The 19,570-nt window shown below is 40.6% G+C and overlaps 1 protein-coding gene across 2 annotated transcripts; it reads left to right on the top strand.

Moving 5' to 3' along the window:
• The first annotated feature begins 418 nt into the window (after positions 1-418).
• On the top strand, positions 419-15,310 carry LOC126586319 (polyadenylation and cleavage factor homolog 4-like). 2 transcript variants are annotated; one of them, XM_050251131.1, is made up of 7 exons: positions 420-1,003; positions 1,688-1,789; positions 1,902-2,156; positions 11,244-11,960; positions 12,560-13,468; positions 13,563-14,111; positions 14,582-15,310. In XM_050251131.1, the coding sequence occupies exons 1-7, from the start codon at positions 650-652 to the stop codon at positions 14,624-14,626; spliced, it is 2,931 nt and encodes a 976-aa protein (XP_050107088.1). In that variant the 5' UTR covers positions 420-649; the 3' UTR covers positions 14,627-15,310. The 2 variants fall into 2 exon arrangements, with proteins under 2 accessions (XP_050107089.1, XP_050107088.1); XM_050251132.1 differs by lacking the exon at positions 14,582-15,310 and having other exon boundaries at positions 419-1,003; positions 13,573-13,767.
• The last annotated feature ends 4,260 nt before the right edge of the window (positions 15,311-19,570 follow it).

Here is a 19,570-nt window from a genome sequence, read left to right as displayed (position 1 = left end):
AAATGTAAAAAAAAATAGAGAAGGGGTAGAGAGAAAGAAGAAAAGAGATATAGATTTGGAGTGAGAGGGGAGGAAGGAAAAAAAGAAGAAAAGAATGTGTTTAAGTTTAAAATTTCACTTTTTGTGTTTTTAAAGAATATACTATATTTTTTAGTTAGTTTTAAGTTTAGTTTTTAAGGTCTAAAACTTGAAAATTATTTTTTAATTTAAAAAGTTGGATTTAAATAATGTACCAAACATACTCTAATTTTCCCTCCTTTTTTCACAATAAATGCTATATATATGGAGTTTTGGTTTTGGAAGTAATAGTTAAACCTCGAAAACGACACGTCGGTGCACTTAATCTAAATTTTGTTAAATAAAACAAGATAAACGACGTGTCGTTCATTGGAAGAGAAAGCCGAAAAGAGAGGGAAGGGCCTCTCGAGTCACGTCACGAGGTAAGTAACCAGTTCTCAGAATCAAAAGCCAAAACCACGCCGTTTTCTTCTACTTCTACGGTGGTGGTGGGAACACCAAACCCTAATTCTTATGCAATCCTCCTCCCCCTTCCGCCGTGGGTCGACACCTATAGCCGCTCTTCAATAACCCTAATTTCCCAACAGCCCAATTTCTCCAATAAACCACATCGACACTCCCCACTCTTTCCATGGACTCGGAAAGGCTCACACTTTCCCGAGAAAACCCTAGAGTCGCTTTTTCCCCGCACACCGCCGGAAAGGCCATGCCCGGTGCCGAGTTAGCTCAGAAGCCCCAGCCTCCGACTCCGATAGTGGACCGATTCAGGGCTCTGCTCAAGCAGCGGGAGGAGGACCTCAGGGTTTCGCCCGACGACGAGGTATCGCCGCCCAGCACCGAAGAAATCGTCCACCTTTACGAGATGGTATTGTCGGAGCTCATCTTTAATTCGAAGCCCATCATTACCGATCTCACCATCATCGCCGGCGAGCAGAGAGACCACGGAAGGGGCATCGCCAACGCCATCTGCGCCCGCATTCTCGAGGTCTGTTTTGGTATCTGCGGGTTGCTTCTACCTCTTTTGATTATTCGACGGAGCTTTGCTGAATTGGTGTATGCCAATTGGGGATCTTTTTGGGGGGGTGTTTTCTGTTTCTGTACAACCCAGATTGGACTTGTGTAATTGTTTGAGTTCTAGGAATTGTAAAAATACCAATCTTTACTCTAAAAGTTCTAATTCCTACCACGCTTCCCAGTTCATCTTTTGCTCAGTTTGGTTTCATAGAAATTTAAATTTTAGATTCTTGATGTTACTCAATTGGGATGAACAACTTCAAAAGTTGTAATCTTTACTTTCTCGGTCTTTTTCTTCGGTTGCGTTTGGGTATTATGAACATAATGACCTGCAAAAAACATGTCCATTAAGCTTGATCACACAGAAGCATTGTTTTGATGAACTACCAAGCAAAACTTCCCAGTGAATTATTAGCCATTCTTGAATCAACAACCCTAATGCTACAGGAATTGCAATAAAAACTAGGATCAACACCAAATTTGTGATAATATGTTTAAGATGCAGCTCCAAGTCGATTGTCATTTCTCTAATAGAGCATTAATCTGCAGTTGAATTTTAATAACTGTGTTAAGCCTGCTGCAAATGAAGTTGCAGTGCTTCACATATTAGTCAAGTTGAAGATTGCCCTAATTGTGTGATACTTGTCTATTGCAGGTCCCGGTCGAGCATAAACTGCCTTCACTGTATCTTTTAGACAGTATTGTCAAGAATATTGGCCGAGAATATGCCAAGTTTTTCTCTTCCCGTCTTCCTGAGGTGATATAACTCAACTGCAGATGTATTTTTGTTATCCCTAATTTCAAGTCTATGCATAAATAGTGTTCTTTGATACTTAAACAACTCTAACATGATTTTATGTATGCATTAGGTCTTTTGCGAGGCATACAGGCAAGTACACCCTAACCAGCACCCTGCCATGCGCCACCTCTTTGGCACTTGGTCAGCAGTGTTTCCACCTTCAGTCCTTCGCAGGATTGAAGAGCAACTGCAATTTTCTCCGCAAGCAAACCAACAATCATCAGGATTACCACCTTTGAGGACTTCTGAATCTCCTCGACCAGCTCATGGCATCCATGTCAATCCAAAATATTTACGTCCGTTGGACAGTTCAGATGTAGATGGTGTAAGCTTTCCGTGTAATCTCCCTATTTTAATCTGCTCAAAATACACCTTATCCTGCAACTAGTGGAAAATTTATCTATGTTTCCATTGGTTAACATTTTTTGGTTAGGGGATCTATTATTCAGACACTTTGATGTAGCTTTACCACCAATCATCAGCAGTAGAAAAAGATAATTATGACATTTAATGTTTTTAGAAGAGTTCACGTTTCTTTTATTATAAGGATTTTGAGTTTCTTTTAACAATAAGGATTTTGGTTCGCCTTTCCTAGTTGGTTTGTGATTTCCTTTAAGTTTTGTCAAATAGGACACCCAATTGTTAGTTACGATTTTCCAAGTCCATGTAGAATTTGGATTTGATCCCCAAACAAAGGCCTAGACTAGAATTGTATTTGTAGCATCATATTATTAAACAAATTTTGAGACTTCTCCCAAGGTGGAAAATTCAAGCATATAGCCTAAAAGAAATTCAAGTTGATCATTTTATCGAATACGGTGCTTGTCTAAACTAACTCCGCCTATGTCTTACATGGCCGGTCCCAAGCCCGGATAAAGGAGGAGGGGGAGGGCGTCAGGTAGTCGACAGCCGGCACTCCATGATCACGTCGAATCCTTATGAAAATGAATCCAGAACAAAATCGCGCTAAAGCTAGGGCGTCACCCGTAAGTGGCGCACTGTGTGGCCTGAGCACAGTGATAAGTGAGCAAGGGTCGCTGTATCTCCATCGGCACCCGGATGCAGTGTTAAATGAGCAAGGGGGCCATAGAAACTTCTTTTCGAACGACTCCACTCAAAGTTGTTTGGGAGCATATGCTCCTATCAACTTTACCCGGGACACACAAAAGAAGTACTTTGATCCTATTAGACGGGGGAGGGTGAAGAAGCTAGGACAGAAGGGTAGAGTTCAAGAGAGCAAAATGCGTTTAGGAACGTGGAATATAGGAACCTTAACGGGAAAATCTATGGAAGTAGTGGAAGTTATGGTGAGGAGAAGGATAAATATTATGTGCCTACAAGAAACTAAGTGGGTTGGTAGTAAGGCAAAGGATCTAGAAAACTCAGGGTTTAAACTTTGGTATTCGGGCACAAATAGAACGAGAAACGGTGTTGGCATCATCGTGGACAAGACCTTGGTACAAGATGTTGTAGATGTCAAGAGGGTAGGAGATAGAATCATGGCAATCAAGATTGTAATAGGACAAGAACTTATCAATGTGATTAGTGCGTACGCACCTCAAGTAGGGTTGGATACGAGTTCGAAGGAGAAATTTTGGGAAGATCTTGGAGACTTGGTGCAAGGAATTGCTCAGACGGAGAAGTTATTTATAGGAGGAGATTTAAATGGACACGTGGGCAGGGAGACAGGCAACTATGGAGGTTTTCATGGTGGCCATGGTTTTGGGGAGAGAAACGAGGATGGGGAAGCTATCTTGGATTTTGCAATGGCATATGATCTCTTCTTAGCCAACACCTTCTTTAAGAAGAGAGAAGAACATGTGATCACCTACAAGAGTGGGTCGTCAAAAACACAAATAGATTTTCTTCTAATGAGGAAAGGGGATCGTATAACTTGTAAGGATTGCAAAGTTATACCAGGAGAGAGCGTGGCTAATCAACATCGCTTGTTGGTGATGGATGTACATATCAAAAGAGTAAGACAAAAGAACAAGACTTGGAAGTGCCCAAGGACTAGATGGTGGAATCTAAAAGAAGAAAAACAAGCCATTTTCAAAGAGAAGGTAATCACCCAATGTGTGTGGGATAGAGAGGGGGAAGCTAGCCAAATGTGGGATTCCATGGCTAGTTGTATCCGAAAAGTAGCAAAAGAGGTATTAGGAGAGTCCAAGGGCTTTGCCCCACACCAAAAGGAATCTTGGTGGTGGAATGAGGAGGTACAAACAAAGGTGAAGGCTAAGAAGGAATGTTGTAAAGCCTTATACAAGGAGAGGACTGATGAAAATGGTGAAAGGTATAGAAAAGCGAAGCAAGAGGCGAAGAAAGCTGTCAGAGAAGCTAAGTTAGCGGCTTACGACGATATGTATAAACGACTAGATACCAAAGAAGGAGAGTTGGATATCTATAAACTATCTAGAGCAAGGGAAAAGAAGACAAGGGACCTAAACCAAGTGAGGTGCATCAAGGATGAGGATGGAAAGGTTCTTGCTACAGAGAACGCGGTTAAAGACAGATGGAGAGGTTATTTTCATAATCTTTTCAATGAAGGACATGAAATGAGTGCTTCTTTAGGGGAGTTGAGTAACTCAGAAGAGTGTAGAAACTACTCTTTTTATCGTCGAATCCGGAAGGAAGAAGTGGTTGTAGCTTTGAAGAAGATGAAGCATAAAAAAGCAATAGGCCCAGACGATATACCAATCGAAGTGTGGAAACTTTTGGGAGAGACAGGTATAACATGGCTCACTGACCTTTTCAATAGGATTTTGAAAACGAAGAAGATGCCAAATGAGTGGCGAATGAGCACTTTGGTGCCTATCTACAAGAATAAGGGCGACGTACAAAATTGCATGAACTATAGGGGTATTAAGCTAATGAGTCATACAATGAAGCTCTGGGAGAGAGTCATTGAGCATAGATTGAGGCAAGAGACACGGGTTTCGGACAACCAATTCGGGTTCATGCCAGGGCGCTCAACCATGGAGGCAATCTATCTCTTACGAAGATTGATGGAAAGATATAGAGATGGGAAAAAGGATTTACACATGGTCTTTATAGATTTGGAAAAAGCGTATGATAGGGTCCCAAGAGACATTCTTTGGAGGATTTTAGAGAAGAAAGGAGTACGAGTAGCATATATCCAAGCTATAAAGGATATGTATGAAGGAGCAAAGACTGCCGTAAGAACTCATGAAGGACAAACCGAAAGCTTTCCCATAACTGTAGGATTACATCAAGGCTCATCCTTAAGTCCTTACCTTTTTGCGTTGGTAATGGATGAGTTAACACGACATATTCAAGATGATATTCCTTGGTGTATGCTTTTCGCAGACGATATAGTGTTGATAGATGAAACTCAGGAAGGGGTAAATGCAAAGCTTAACCTTTGGAGAGAAGTGTTGGAATCTAAAGGTCTTCGCCTAAGCCGATCAAAGACAGAATATATGGAGTGCAAGTTCAGTGCAAATGGAGGCCAAAACGAGTTAGGGGTGAGGATCGGAGATCAAGAAATACCAAAGAGCGACCGTTTTCGTTACCTAGGATCTATCTTGCAAAAGAACGGAGAATTAGATGGAGATCTCAACCATAGAATACAAGCTGGATGGATGAAGTGGAAGAGTGCATCCGGCGTGTTGTGTGACCGCCGTATGCCACTGAAGCTCAAGGGAAAATTTTATAGGACGGCAATAAGGCCGGCGATGTTGTATGGCACAGAATGTTGGGCGGTGAAACATCAACACGTACACAAAATGGGTGTAGCGGAGATGAGGATGCTTCGTTGGATGTGTGGGCACACGAGAAAGGATAAGATTAGGAATGAGGATATCCGGGGTAAAGTAGGAGTAGCCGAAATTGAAGGAAAGATGAGAGAAAATCGGTTACGGTGGTTTGGACATGTGCAAAGAAGGCCTACTGACGTTCCGATTAGAAGATGCGACTATGGGACAGAGGTTTAGGGCCGAAGGGGTAGAGGAAGACCTAGGAAAACTTTGGAAGAGACTCTAAGAAAAGACTTAGAGTACTTGGATCTAACGAAGGACATGACACAGGATCGAGCACAATGGCGTTCTAAGATTCATATAGCCGATCTCACTCAGTGACTTGGATTTTCCAAGTCTCCAACCGAGAAGTTTTCCTCATTCGGGAAATTAAGAGAACACTACCCCAACCTACATGCTCCACTCAGAAAGCTTCAACATACAAGCTTTAACAAAAGAAAATTCAAAGAACTTAGCGAAGAAGGCTTTGGTGTATTTAACACAATACGTTGAAATGAAGGAAAGCTTATTTATTGATATCCTCGATAAGCTACAAATATGTACATATACATGAGTCAAAATAAGCACACAAGAGGGAGCCTTCACAAAGGTTGCTTAGGAGAAGTCTCAGCAGTCGGTAGAGCCCCAGAAAGAGAAGGCACCGGAGGGGGATCATTTGGAGCCTCAGTACTGGACAGAACCCTAGAAGGAGGAGGCATCAGAGGTTGATCATTTGGAGCTTCATTACGCGGTACAGCCCCAGAAGACGAAGGCAATAAATGCCTTTGGAACAAACCCACAAATCTCTGATGATCAAGTAAAACCTGACCATCAGTTTCCTTCATCTGGTCAAGCTTCCTCTTCATGTTTGTAGCATAGTCATGTGCGAGCCGGTGCAATTGTTTATTCTCATGCTTGAGCCCTCTAATCTCCTGTTTGAGACTCATCACTTCAGCCGCCAATGATTCAACTTGGCGGGTTCGAGCAAATAGGCGTTGGGCCATATTAGACACAGAACCTGCACACTGAACACTGAGAGCCAGCGAATCCTTAACAGCTAACTCATCAGACCGTTTGGAAAGTAGTCTGTTATCTTTGGGAGTGAGAAGGTTCCTGGCCACCACCGCAGCGGTCATATCATTCTTCATCACGGAATCCCCAACGGTAAGAGGACCAGTAGGGGAGACGAAGGATGGGCGCCATATGTTGTCTGGAGAAGGCGGGGCTGCCTCTTCAACAAGGTTCAAGTCAAAACGACGGTCGGAGGGGCCAGACATTTTCAAAGGTGTTGAAGAGAGAAGAGGTCGGACAAATCAAGATCTTAGAAGTGCAAGAATGAAGCTTCTACTGGTGGAGATTCAAGTGTGCTTTGGAACTTAATGCCAGCCCCTATAAAAATCTGCACTCGACGAAGCTTCAGAAATCGAAGAGGCGCCTGCTCAGAAATCGAAGAGGCGCCTGCTCAGAAATCGAAGAGGCGCCTGCTCAGAAATCGAAGAGGCGTTTGCTTTCTCAAAAGCTGGGCTGCTTAGAGATCACGAGGGTTGATCTCAGAAATCGAAGAGGCGTTTGCTTTCTCAAAAGTTGGGCTGCTCAAAGACCACGAAGGCCGATCTCAAAAATCGAAGAGGCGCTCGCTTTCTCAAAAGTTGGGCTCCCCAGAGACCACGAGGGCCGATATCAGAAATCGAAGAGGCACCTACTTTTCCAGCCTTTTCCAGCCTTGTCAGCACCTGTCACACGCACACTCAGTTTTGCGGAAATTATGGGCATTCTGTCAAAGACTTCTGGGGAAGTAGAAAACACATGAATCTTACTGTTCAATCACCCACTTCCCACACGCAACAATAGCTCATGGGTACCACAGATAACTTTGCCAAAGTTCTCTGCCAAAGTTGAGCACGTGAAGCTTGCAGCTCCCACTACATCGCTCTGACCAAGAAGGGTAAAAGAATAGCAAAGAAACAGCACTAACAAAGTTTAGACCCATAAATTTTGAAGGTCTAGCTACCATATTATTACCCACAAGGGTAAAGGAACAGTACCACTGCTGGATAATTGGAAAGTCCCTGTGTGTCAACCTCTGTGCTTCGTGGCAAGGTAGACTAGCAAACATGCCCAACCTTTACTCACATTCGAGAAAACACTCCCAATAAGATTGCTTGCTCCAAAATCGAAGAGGCACCGTCCTCCGAATCTCGAGAGCCAGACTCCCAACATGACTACTTTCTTAAAAATCGAAGAGAGGGTAAAGGAACAGTACCATTGCTGGATAATTGGAAAGTCCCTGTGTGTTAACCTCTGTGCTTCGTGGCAAGGTAGACTAGCAAACATGCCCAACCTTTACTCACATTCGAGAAAACACTCCCAACAAGATTGCTTGCTCCAAAATCGAAGAGGCACCGCCCTCCGAATCTCGAGAGCCAGACTCCCAACATGATTACTTTCTCAAAAATCGAAGAGACACTGCTCCCCGAATCTTGAGAGCCAGACCCCCAGCATGATTGCTTTCTCAAAAATCGATGAGGCATCGTTCTCCGAATCAATCGAAGAGGCGCTCGCTTTCTCAAAAGCTGGGCTGCTCAGAGACCACGAGGGCCGATCTCAGAAATCGAAGAGGCACCTACTTTTCTAGCCTTGTCAACACCTGTCACACGCACACTCAGCTTTGCAGAAATTATGGGCATTCTGTCGAAGACTTCTGGTGAAGTAGAAAGCACATGAATCTTACTGTTCAATCACCCACTTCCCACACGCAACAATAGCTCATGGGTACCACAAATAACTTTGTCAAAGTTCTCTGCCAAAGTTGAGCACGTGAAGCTTGCAGCTCCCACTACATCGCTCTGACCAAGAAAGGTAAAAGAATAGCAAAGAAACAGCACTAACAAAAGTTTAGACACATAAATTTTGAAGGTCTAGCTACCATATTATTACCCACAACTGTAAAGGAACAGTACCACTGCTGGATAATTGGAAAGTCCCTGTGTGTCAACCTCTGTGCTTCGTGGCAAGGTAGACTAGCAAACATGCCCAACCTTTACTCACATTCGAGAAAACACTCCCAATAAGATTGCTTGCTCCAAAATCGAAGAGGCACCGTCCGCCGAATCTCGAGAGCCAGACTCCCAACATGACTACTTTCTCAAAATCGAAGAGAGGGTAAAGGAACAGTACCATTGCTGGATAATTGGAAAGTCCCTGTGTGTCAACCTTTGTGCTTCGTGGCAAGGTAGACTAGCAAACATGCCCAACCTTTACTCACATTCGAGACAACACTCCCAACAAGATTGCTTGCTCCAAAATCGAAGAGGCACCACCCTCCGAATCTCGAGAGCCAGACTCCCAACATGATTACTTCCTCAAAAATCGAAGAGACACTGCTCTCCGAATCTCGAGAGTCATACCCCCAGCATGATTGCTTTCTCAAAAATCGAAGAGGCATCGTTCTCCGAATCTCGAGAGCCAGATACCACAGACCACTTTTTCAAAGTGCTCTGACAGAGTTAAAACATGTGAAACTGGCAGCTCCCACTACCGTGCTATGACCAAGCAGGGTAAAGGAATAGCATTACTACTTGTTGTTAGGGAGACTCCTATATATGTCGACCTCCATCCCCAACGGACAGGCAGACCTGCAAAAATGCTCAACCCTTCATCATATCTGAGAGGGCACTCCCAACGAAGCCTTTCGAAATATTCAGCTTTCTTTCCCCCCGATAATACCTCTGCAAACAAGCTATACTAGAGCAAGAATATCTCATATCATCAGGGTTAAAAGCAAGAGTATCCCATATCATGCTTTTTCCCAGTCTTTTCTTTTGGCCTTGTTTTTACCTGCAAGACAAGGAGAAAGAGAACAATCAGTCAGCACTTGGAATCAAGCTTCCAGCCAGGAACTGACTGCCTGGAACCCCTTACCTGATTACTTACCTGGCATTGCTCTCGAGTACTCATCTTCAACATCTTATGTTTCCAGGGAAGATTCCGCATCTGCTTGAGGAACAGATAGGGCAAGTGCGAAGGATACAAGGAAGCATGTGGAGACAAGCGTAACAGCACACGTGCCGATACATTCATTACTCTGTCAAAAGCAAAAGTATCCCATATCAGCAGGGTGGAACGTACTCTAGATTTGATGGACTTGTTTTGACCCTCAAATTCTTCAGTCGGCCTTATACTCTGGAGGAAACCAGAAAACCCTCCAGCTCAGTTCAAGAATAAGCCTGTGGAAAGTTACTTCTTCAAAAGCAAAAGTATCTCATATCATCTCTTCTCATTTTTCTTCTCTTTATCCTTCATGCTGCTGCAAGATGGGGAGAAGGTGAACAATCAGTCGGAGCTCTGATTGCTTACCTTGTCTGTCACCTCTTTCAGCAGACCCCCTAGCTCGGCGACTTGGGGGACTCCTACTACATGGTTTGTATCGCGCTTGACCAAGCCTGAAACTACAAGTAAGCTTCAAGTGAAATTGATACATTACCTTGTGCATCTCCACCAGTTAAAGATACCACCCCTGGATGGAGGAAGAGTACTTCCAGAGAAGATGCCACATCTACCTATGAGACAGATAAGGCAAGTCAAGACGACACCACACTCCGATACTTAGAAGTTTCGTGATTACGAGATCATTCTCCCACAATATTTCCTAATGTCATTTGTACTAAATCATTCACTTGTACTCACTAAATGAGAGCTTGAACCTATGTACTTGTGTAAACCCTTCACAATTAATGAGAACTCTTCTATTCCGTGGACGTAGCCAATCTGGGTGAACCACGTACATTTTGTGTTTGCTTTCCTATCTCTATCCATTTATATACTTATCCACACTAATGACCGGAGCAATCTAGCGAAGATCACAAAAAGCGATCGTTTTCGCTACCTAGGATCTATCTTGCAAGAGAACGGAGAATTAGATGGAGATCTCAACCATAGAATACGAGCTGGATGGAAAGAGTGCATCCGGCGTGTTGTGTGACCGTCGTAGGCCACTGAAGCTCAAGGGAAAATTTTATAGGACGGCAATAAGGCTAGCGATGTTGTATGGCACAGAATGTTGGGTGGTGAAGCATCAACACGTACACAAAATGGGTGTAGCGGAGATGAGGATGCTTCGTGGGATGTGTGGGCACACGAGAAAGGATAAGATTGGGAATGAGGATATTCGAGGTAAAGTAGGAGTAGCCGAAATTGTAGGAAAGATGAGAGAAAATCGGCTCCGGTGATTTTGAACATGTGCAAAGAAGGCCGACTGACGCTCCGGTTCGAAGATGTGACTACGGGACAGAGGTTCAGGGCCGAAGGGGTAGAGGAAGACCTAGGACAACTTTGGAAGAGACTCTAAGAAAAGACTTAGAGTACTTGGATCTAACGGAGGACATGACACAAAACCGAGCGCAATGGCGTTCTAGGATTCATATAGCCGACCCCACTTAGTGGGAAAAGGCTTTGTTGTTGTTGTTGTTGTTGGTGCTTGTCTAAACTGTTTCTGTTTCACACTCTGTGGAACTGTGGCATTCAAATCTGTAACTCTATTAATCCTGCAGAGTATTTGGCATTTAGTAGGAGCTTAAAGGTCAAACTTATATTCTTAGAATCCCGCCATTATGCATGACAAGTGTGATTCTAATAATTGAAAGGTTGTATCCTTGCAGGTTGTATCAAAAAGATTAAACTCAACAGGAAGTGTGAGTCATTCACCTTTTGCCCTGGGGTCCAATCAATTACACCCATCTTCAACTGCTAGGCTTGCAAGATCTTCGTCGCCTTCTAATATTGGGCTTGATAGGTCTTTGCCATCAGCAGTTGATGAATATGCAGCAGAACAGTCTCCAAGAAGGTTTGTTGAGAGGGCTTCTCCATCTAATTCCGTGTTTGATTATAGACTTGGTGGAGCGATGGGTAAGGATGAGGAGTCGAATGAATGGCGGAGAAAACGCTATCTTGATGGTAGTCAGAAGTGGTTTGATACTTCTGCTGCATATAATGGAGTTGACCATCAGAACCCAAGAGCTTTAATTGATGCATATGGGAAGGACAGTGCAGATAGAAGTTTAAATGATAAGCCTCTGCTGGTTGGGCAGCTGGGCCTGAACGGTCTAGATCATAAGGCAACTCCAATGTCATGGCAGAATACTGAAGAGGAAGAGTTTGATTGGGAAGATGTGACCCCAAATTTAGCAGACCATGGTCGGGGTAACGATTTCTTGGCTTCAACTGTACCGCCTTCTAGAAGCTACAGTGCAAGCCATGGAACACAGAATGCAAGCTCCTTGGAGCCAGATGTTAGGAGTACTTGGTCTAGTCAGGCACATCCACCTTCAGCCGAACAGTCCTCTATTATAGCTGAAGATTCAGTTCCCTCACTTGGTGTATGTTCCCTCTACTAGTTTGTTAAGCATTTTTGTTTAGTTAACATGAAAAATTAAATGATCTTTATGTTTGCCTTAACGTAATTAGTTAGATTGCAAACTTTTCATAATTTCTTCCCCTATATTTACATGTTATTCTACCTATATCCTGCAAATTTTATTATTCTGTTTTTTTTATTTCTAATTTTAGGTTTTTTTAATAATTTTTTTTTTGTTGTGGAATGGCACCTTATATTTGAGGTCCTGGTCAACTGACATTAATATATTCTTTTTCTGCATCTGTGACTGCATTAATGCTTAAACCACAACAATATTCATTGGAACTTTCCATCACTGAAATTCCATCCTTGAAAACCTATCATTTGCTTGACTGAACATAAAACTTTAGCACCAGAAGATCCCTCAAACAGTCTCTGTTTCAGTCAGTCTCAGTCCATGACCATTTACCTTTTCTTGTGTATAGTATTCCAAACTGATGTTGTTCCAATCATGATTGTTCTCTATTATTGATTTCTGCTATCAAGTTTTCTTTAAATTACATGAAAAATTATTCCAATTTATTTGAGCTCATCTCTGAACACTTAATACCGTTCTTGCAGTTCGGTCGTGGATCATCGGGTGCTGTGTCTCGATTTCAGTCTGAGAAAAATCATAATATGGGTTCTCGCTACCCTCAAGAAGCCTGGAATATGCCTTTCCATCACTTGCAGCCTTTGCAGAATCCCCTTAATGCCAAAGGAAGAGGAGGGAACATTCAGACGCCCTTTGTGACAAGTGGTATATCTTCAGGTGGTGAGAAAATGTCTGCCTTTAATGACAAGCTTCTAGATGTTGATACACGACTTCATGGGCCCATTACATCAAGAATGGGTTCCTCTAGTGTTGACTCTGGTACTGCTGACTCTCGATCTATGATGCCAGTGTCAATGGGTTTAAGGCCTCCAGTAAACGCGCAAAATTCTCACCCTCCCCGAGTGCACTCAGTTTTTGCAATGCAGAACCAGAGGAATCCGTACGGTTCAATAAATTATAGCAATACTGTAAAAAATCAAGGCCCATATAATCCTTCATACATGCCGGAGCAGCAGTTAGATGGCTATGAAAACAAGGAGTCAAGGTCGACAAAGTCAACTCAGGTGCCACAATATCGTCCCTTACAACCACAGTATCGTCCACCTCAGGAGGCACGGGAGAATATTTTTTCGTCTGCAGAAACTCAGGTGCCATCTTATTTAGGGGTACCACCCTTAAATCATGGATACACTTTGCGAGGTCCCGTACCTCGTCAACACTTGGGCATACCAACCCCCTATAACCCAAATGGCAGTTCTCAGTTCTCCTTGCCACCTCTACCACCAGGTCCTCCTCCTCCCTCGCAAGGCATACTTTCCGTCCAAAACCCTGGTTCAGTTGTCTCTAGCAACCAGCCCGGCAATTCCTATTCTGGTTTGATTAGTTCTCTCATGGCTCAAGGTTTGATCTCATTGACAAAGCAAAGCCCTGTCCAGGTATTTACATGACATCCTTCTATATTTTTCTTTTGGAATATTTGATATTATAATTCAATGCTGGGGATGCTCAACCAAGTTATTAAATGTTTAGGATTCTGTAGGAGTCGAGTTTAATGCCGACCTTCTCAAGGTGCGTCATGAATCTGTAATAAGTGCCCTATATGGTGATCTCCCTAGACAATGCACAACCTGTGGCCTTAGGTTCAAGTGCCAAGAAGAGCACAGTAGTCATATGGATTGGCATGTAACAAAGAATCGTATGTCTAAAAACCGCAAGCAGAAGCCCTCTCGCAAATGGTTTGTAAATACAAGCATGTGGCTCACTGGTGCAGAGGCATTGGGTACTGAGGCAGTCCCTGGATTTTTGCCTGCCGAGACCATAGTGGAAAAGAAAAGTGATGAAGAAATGGCTGTTCCTGCCGATGAGGATCAGAATTCGTGTGCATTATGTGGAGAGACTTTTGATGACTTTTATAGTGATGAGAATGAGGAGTGGATGTATAAAGATGCTGTGTACATGAATGCACCTGACGGAGCAACAGGAGGCATGGATAGGTCACAATTAGGTCCTATTGTGCATGCTAAATGCAGATCCGAGTCAAGTGTGGTCTCCCCTGAAGGTTTTGGACAAGATCAAAGGGTACGTCTCCACTTTTCATTGTAATTTTCATTGCTTATAACTGCTTTCTCAAAAATATATCTGACAATGGTAAATTCCCAGTTTTGTTTTAAATGTTTTGCATCAATAAGCATTTTCATCTTTAGAAGATAACAATCTTCTATATCATATTTGTATTAGTCCTATGCCCATGTTTTTCTGAATATTATGGTGTGCGTGCGGCTCCCAGTTATTTTCATGCTATTATAGGATGCGTAGTGATTACCAAGATTGAATATGTTATGCTTTACTGGTAATATGTAACATTATGTCTTTTGCATGCACCGGAGACATTCGGTTTCTGCTGAAAATTTATGTACTTAATTTGAACAATGGAAAAGCCGGATATGTAACATTATGTCTTTTGCATGTACCGGAGACATATTCGGTTTCTGCAAGCTGTGCTGAAAATTTATGTACTTAATCTTGAACACTTTTCTTCGGACTCGCAGGGAATTATTGAAGAGGGTAGTCAAAGAAAACGATTGCGGAGTTAACATAGTTAGATCGACTTCCGTGTTCACTGTAACATTATATGAGTTTCTTCTTTTTTATGGTATTCTCTCAACTTTTTTTATTCATTTTGTTGGAGTATGCAGCACATTGGCTTTTTCAAGCCAGCTTGTACATGAATAGTGGAATTTGTACTCATGCACATTATCTTGCAGCAAACGGTTACAGCTTCTCTTGCCATGTTGATTGTCTGGCATTTTATGTTTGTTAAACAACCCAGATAGGGCTCTTAAAACCGAAATCTATCGTCTTTTCAGACATTTAGACTATCTTTTAAACACGATAAGAGTGGGATGGCTTGGTTTTACTTTGCACTTTGCAGCGTGTTCCGAGAGAGGAGGGAGAACTGTTGGATCAAATTCTGTAAACTGATGGGACTTCTTCTGCAATACATATTTTGTGCATCTTTGCTTATACATTCTGCAGGGGAGTGCTTGCTTGCTCATCTCAGAAACATCAATTTAATGGAAGCTCAAGTGGAACCGAAATGTGAAGATGTTGATGCCCATTTTCTTGTTTATTTGTTTTCTGAAGTCATTTAAAATTACAATGTACGCTGGTTCTGCTGACATTTCCAGATAGCAATTGTGATGAAGTTCGCGGAATTTCCAAATCAGTTGTACTGTGGATTCTGTTGAAATTTTTAATAAAAGTTATATTCATATCAATTTATTATTTTGTTTTGATTTGTTACATCGTGCCACTCATCTTTTAGTCATTTGCACTCGAAAAAATCTGCTTATGATTTCTCGTTCTCTTTTATTCATTCCACCCGAAAAATGTCTATTTTATGATTTCTTTTACTCGAAAATAAGAGCGTGAAAGAGTAAAAAGGAGAGTTAATATTTTTGGCCATTAATCTAAAACTTGTTTTCTAATCATTTAGCATCGAAATAATTTAGATGTAGTGATTTCATATCTAAGGATCTACATTTTAACTTGTTTATTTGGGTCATTTTTCAATCCATGCATTTAATGCAAAGATTATAAAAATAATTTTTATTATACATTTTAAAATATAAAATTAAATAACAAAAAAAAAAAGGGTTTCGGGGATGGAATATTAATATTCGTCGTGCAAAGTTTAAAAAGAAAATAAAAAAATAAAAAAATTTATTTTACAATTTAAAATAAAAAATAAAATAAAAAATTTAGGCGACGGAATATTGATATTCGTCACACAAAGTTTCTACAAAAAATAAATAAAGAAAATAATTTCCTTCTACAATTTGAAATATAAAATAACTAGAAAGTGACAAAATATTGATATTCATGGCGCAAAGTTTTTAAAAATAATAAAAATAATGAAAATAAGTTTAAATATAAATTAAATAAAAAATAAAATAAAATTGGTTTGGGTGATAAAATATTGTTTTTCATCGTGCAAAGTTTTTGAAAAATAATAAAAATAAAGAAAACAATTTTCTTCTACAATTTAAAATATAAAATTAAATAACCACATTATTACTAGCCCATTGTGATGCTAAGCTCACACCCTCCTCCTTAATGGAGATAATATCATTTGTTAAAAAAATATAAAATTAAATAAAAATAGATAATTAATAGGTTTTAAGCGACGAAATATTGATATCCGTCGCGCAAAGTTAAAAAAAAATAAAGAAAACAATTTTATTTTACAATTTAAAATATAAAATTAAATAAAAAAGAAAATAAATTGAGTTTAGGTGATGAAATATTTCGTCACGCAAAGGTTTAAAAAATAATTTTAATTCTATTTATTTTTTAAATACATTGTGCGATGATTTTTAAGATTTCGTTGTGCAAAGTCACTTTGCGCAACAATGTGTATATTGTTGCTCAAAGGTTTTTTTTACTAGTGTGTGGCCTTGGCCTTTCTTCCTTTGGGTCTGTTGGGGTCGGGAGTGACACTGCGATAACACAAACCATCATATCTCTTTTTAGTTTAAATTAGAGTAGTAATATCGTTGTAATAAAGAATAGATAAATACACTCACGTCTCAATCTAATATTTTAATCTTTGTAGAAATGCTAAAATTAAGTTTGTGTGGGAATTTTAATATTATTTTCCCTCATAGGAGGCAAATATATAGTAGAAAAATCCTAATTACAGTAAGGAAAACAATAACTGCTAATCCTAATTACAGTAGAAAAATGCTAAATAAAAACTGTATCCCACTAATTACAACTAATCCCTACAAATTAATAAACTCGAGCCAACAGCAAATTTAGCCTTGTAGTCAAATGCAAATCCTTACGTTCAAATACTAATAGAACCCGAAATGCAAATCCTTACGTTCAATACTCCATCTAAATAGAACCCGAGATAAGACGTTGCTTAATTTACTGGTTCAAGAACTCCTTCTCAACCAATAGTTTCTACTGTTTCTAGTTGTAATAGTCATGTATATACATCTATACACCGTACAACACGGACACACACAAATATATATCCACATAAATGATTAAAGAAGTAAATAACTAGAACCACCACTCACTGTAATTCTTTCACAGTCACAGCAGTAAAAGCACCAGAGCAAAATCTAACCGGTACCACTCCTCCCAATAAACCCACAACTGTACGTACACATCTCTCTCTCTCTAACCACCATCTACTTCTGTACCTTCCCTAATTAGAATATATAACAAGAACGAAGGCAACAGAAAAGAGAAGGATAAGAAGAAGAAGAAGAAGAAATTAAAGCTAACACAATTTAGTGTCTGCAATTTTCATGCAGTTGTTATAATTCTCTGCCACTGCTCAAAATATAAGGTACATGTATGGTTTGTTTTTCATTGGCCTTCTTTAAAGCGATGTATATTCTTTCTTCTACACGCTATAAATTTCTGGGAGCAAAAGATATTATTGCATGAATAAATAGATACTGTACTTCACAACCATCTTTTTTAATTAACACTGGAAGGGAGCAGAGATCTTTATTACTGTATATATGACTGTACAAAGTACTAACATCACACAAAAAAGTTAAATCTTATATAAAATTGTGCAACAAGCATAGCTTATATCTACCATGAAAATTTGATACTGCTTTTCTTTTTGAAATTATATGTTGCTTGCATCAATTGGTATCATGTAGTCCCTAACCACTCGAAAACACGATGACACCAAAAAAAACAAGAAATCTAAGAAAATATGTTTCAATCGAAGAATTAATTCATAAATTAAAAGAGCACCTTACTAATATGTTTCAATTGATATATGCATTGTCATGCATAACATAGAAATCACACTTGAAACAGCACACACTTATGCATAGAAATCACACTTGAAACAGCACACACTTAGCTAGAGTTAGAGGTGTTGTTGCGAACAACGGCGGAGCCACCTTTAAACTAGGGTAGGCTGCAGTCGAGTGCAAAAATTTAGAATTGTAAGAATTTAGTGTTAATTTTAATGAAATTCACTTTGGCTAGTGAAAATCAGTCCACCAATCTCTGGAAAACGTAGGCCACTATAGTTATAGCCCACCTTTACGAAATTTCTTAGTTCCGCCCTTTGTTGCAATACTGATTAGAATAGTTTGTTTGGAGATATTTAACTTGCTTGGTCATCAAATATAATCTAAGATTGCATCATTTTCTTCAAAGACATTTGTGGTTAGAAGAACTTCAAACACGTTCGGAACGTGGAAGTCCTAAAAACTCTGAATTTTAAAGTAATTCCTTGTATTCATGCATATAACAACAACAACAACAACGACAACAACAACCAAGCCTTATCCCAGGAAGTGGGGTCGGCTGCATGAATCTTAGAATGTCACTGCGTTCTGTTTTGCGTCATATCTCTGTTAGGTCTAAGTACCATATATACACACATGCGCGTGTATATATATGAGTCACATATATATATATATATATATATATATATATATATATATATTGAATAGGAAGCTTGCAGCAAAGTTTCTCACTAGTACAAAAAAGGCTTTGGGCGATGTAGGACCTTCGTCGCGCAAAGTCAAAAAAACGTCGTGCAAAACGTAGGACAACGAACCCGCGTCGCGCACCGACCGTCGCGTCAAGGCAGTGAAGGAAGGGTTTGCGCGACGCAGAAGTGACATACGTCGCGCAAAACCACTTTGCGCGACGTAGGTCTTCGTCTCGCAAAACCACTTAGCGCGACGTAAACCTTCGTCGCGCAAAACCACTTAGCACGACGTAGGTCTTCGTCGCGCAAAACCACTTAGTGCGACGTAAACCTTCGTCGCGCAAAACCACTTAGCACGACGTAGGTCTATGTCGCGCAAAACCACTTCGCGCGACGTAAACCTTCGTCGCGCAAAACCACTTAGCACGACGTAGGTCTATGTTGCGCAAAACCACTTCGCGCGACGTAAACCTTCGTCGCGCAAAAGTCAATTAGCGCGACATAGTTTTGCGTCGCGCAAAACCACTTCGGGCGACGAAGGTTTACGACGCTCTACGTCGTGCAATTTTTTCTTTTTTTTTTTATTTGGGGCAAAGAAATTTTTTATTTAATTTTTAATAAATATTGTAATTTAATTCTAAACAATAATTAATAAACCAAGAAAAAGTATTTAATTATACAATATATGACGTCGCGCAAAACCACTTTGCGCGACGTAGGTCTTCGTCTCGCAAAACCACTTAGAGCGACGTAGGTCTTCGTCGCGCAAAACCACTTTCCGCGACGTAGGTCTTCGTCTCGCAAAACCACTTAGCGCGACGTAAACCTTCGTCGCGCAAAACCACTTAGTGCGACGTAAACCTTCGTCGCGCAAAACCACTTAGTGCGACGAGTGATCAAATGCGACATCTATACACTTTATAAACCATAAAAATATAACATTAGAAACTAATCCCTTCTTGCATTTGAAACTAATAAATTAGCAACCAAAGTAATATAAGTAATTAGAGCAATAATATCAATACAAGATTATTCAAAAATGCAAAACCACTTTGCGCGA

This window comes from Malus sylvestris, chromosome 10 (genome assembly GCF_916048215.2).
Source record: "Malus sylvestris chromosome 10, drMalSylv7.2, whole genome shotgun sequence".
In the NCBI taxonomy this organism is placed as follows: Eukaryota; Viridiplantae; Streptophyta; class Magnoliopsida; order Rosales; family Rosaceae; genus Malus; species Malus sylvestris.
Note: the sequence above shows the minus strand (reverse complement) of the source record. Positions and strands in the feature narration are given on the sequence as shown.

Bases quoted from the DNA above. Each gene is read 5' to 3' on its own strand.
- LOC126586319 (XM_050251131.1), top strand. From the start codon at position 650: ATGGACTCGGAAAGGCTCACACTTTCCCGAGAAAACCCTAGAGTCGCT. The intron at 2,157-11,243 runs GTAAGCTTTCCG...GTATCCTTGCAG, and splicing joins ACAGTTCAGATGTAGATGGT to GTTGTATCAAAAAGATTAAA. The intron at 14,112-14,581 runs GTACGTCTCCAC...TCGGACTCGCAG, and splicing joins GTTTTGGACAAGATCAAAGG to GGAATTATTGAAGAGGGTAG.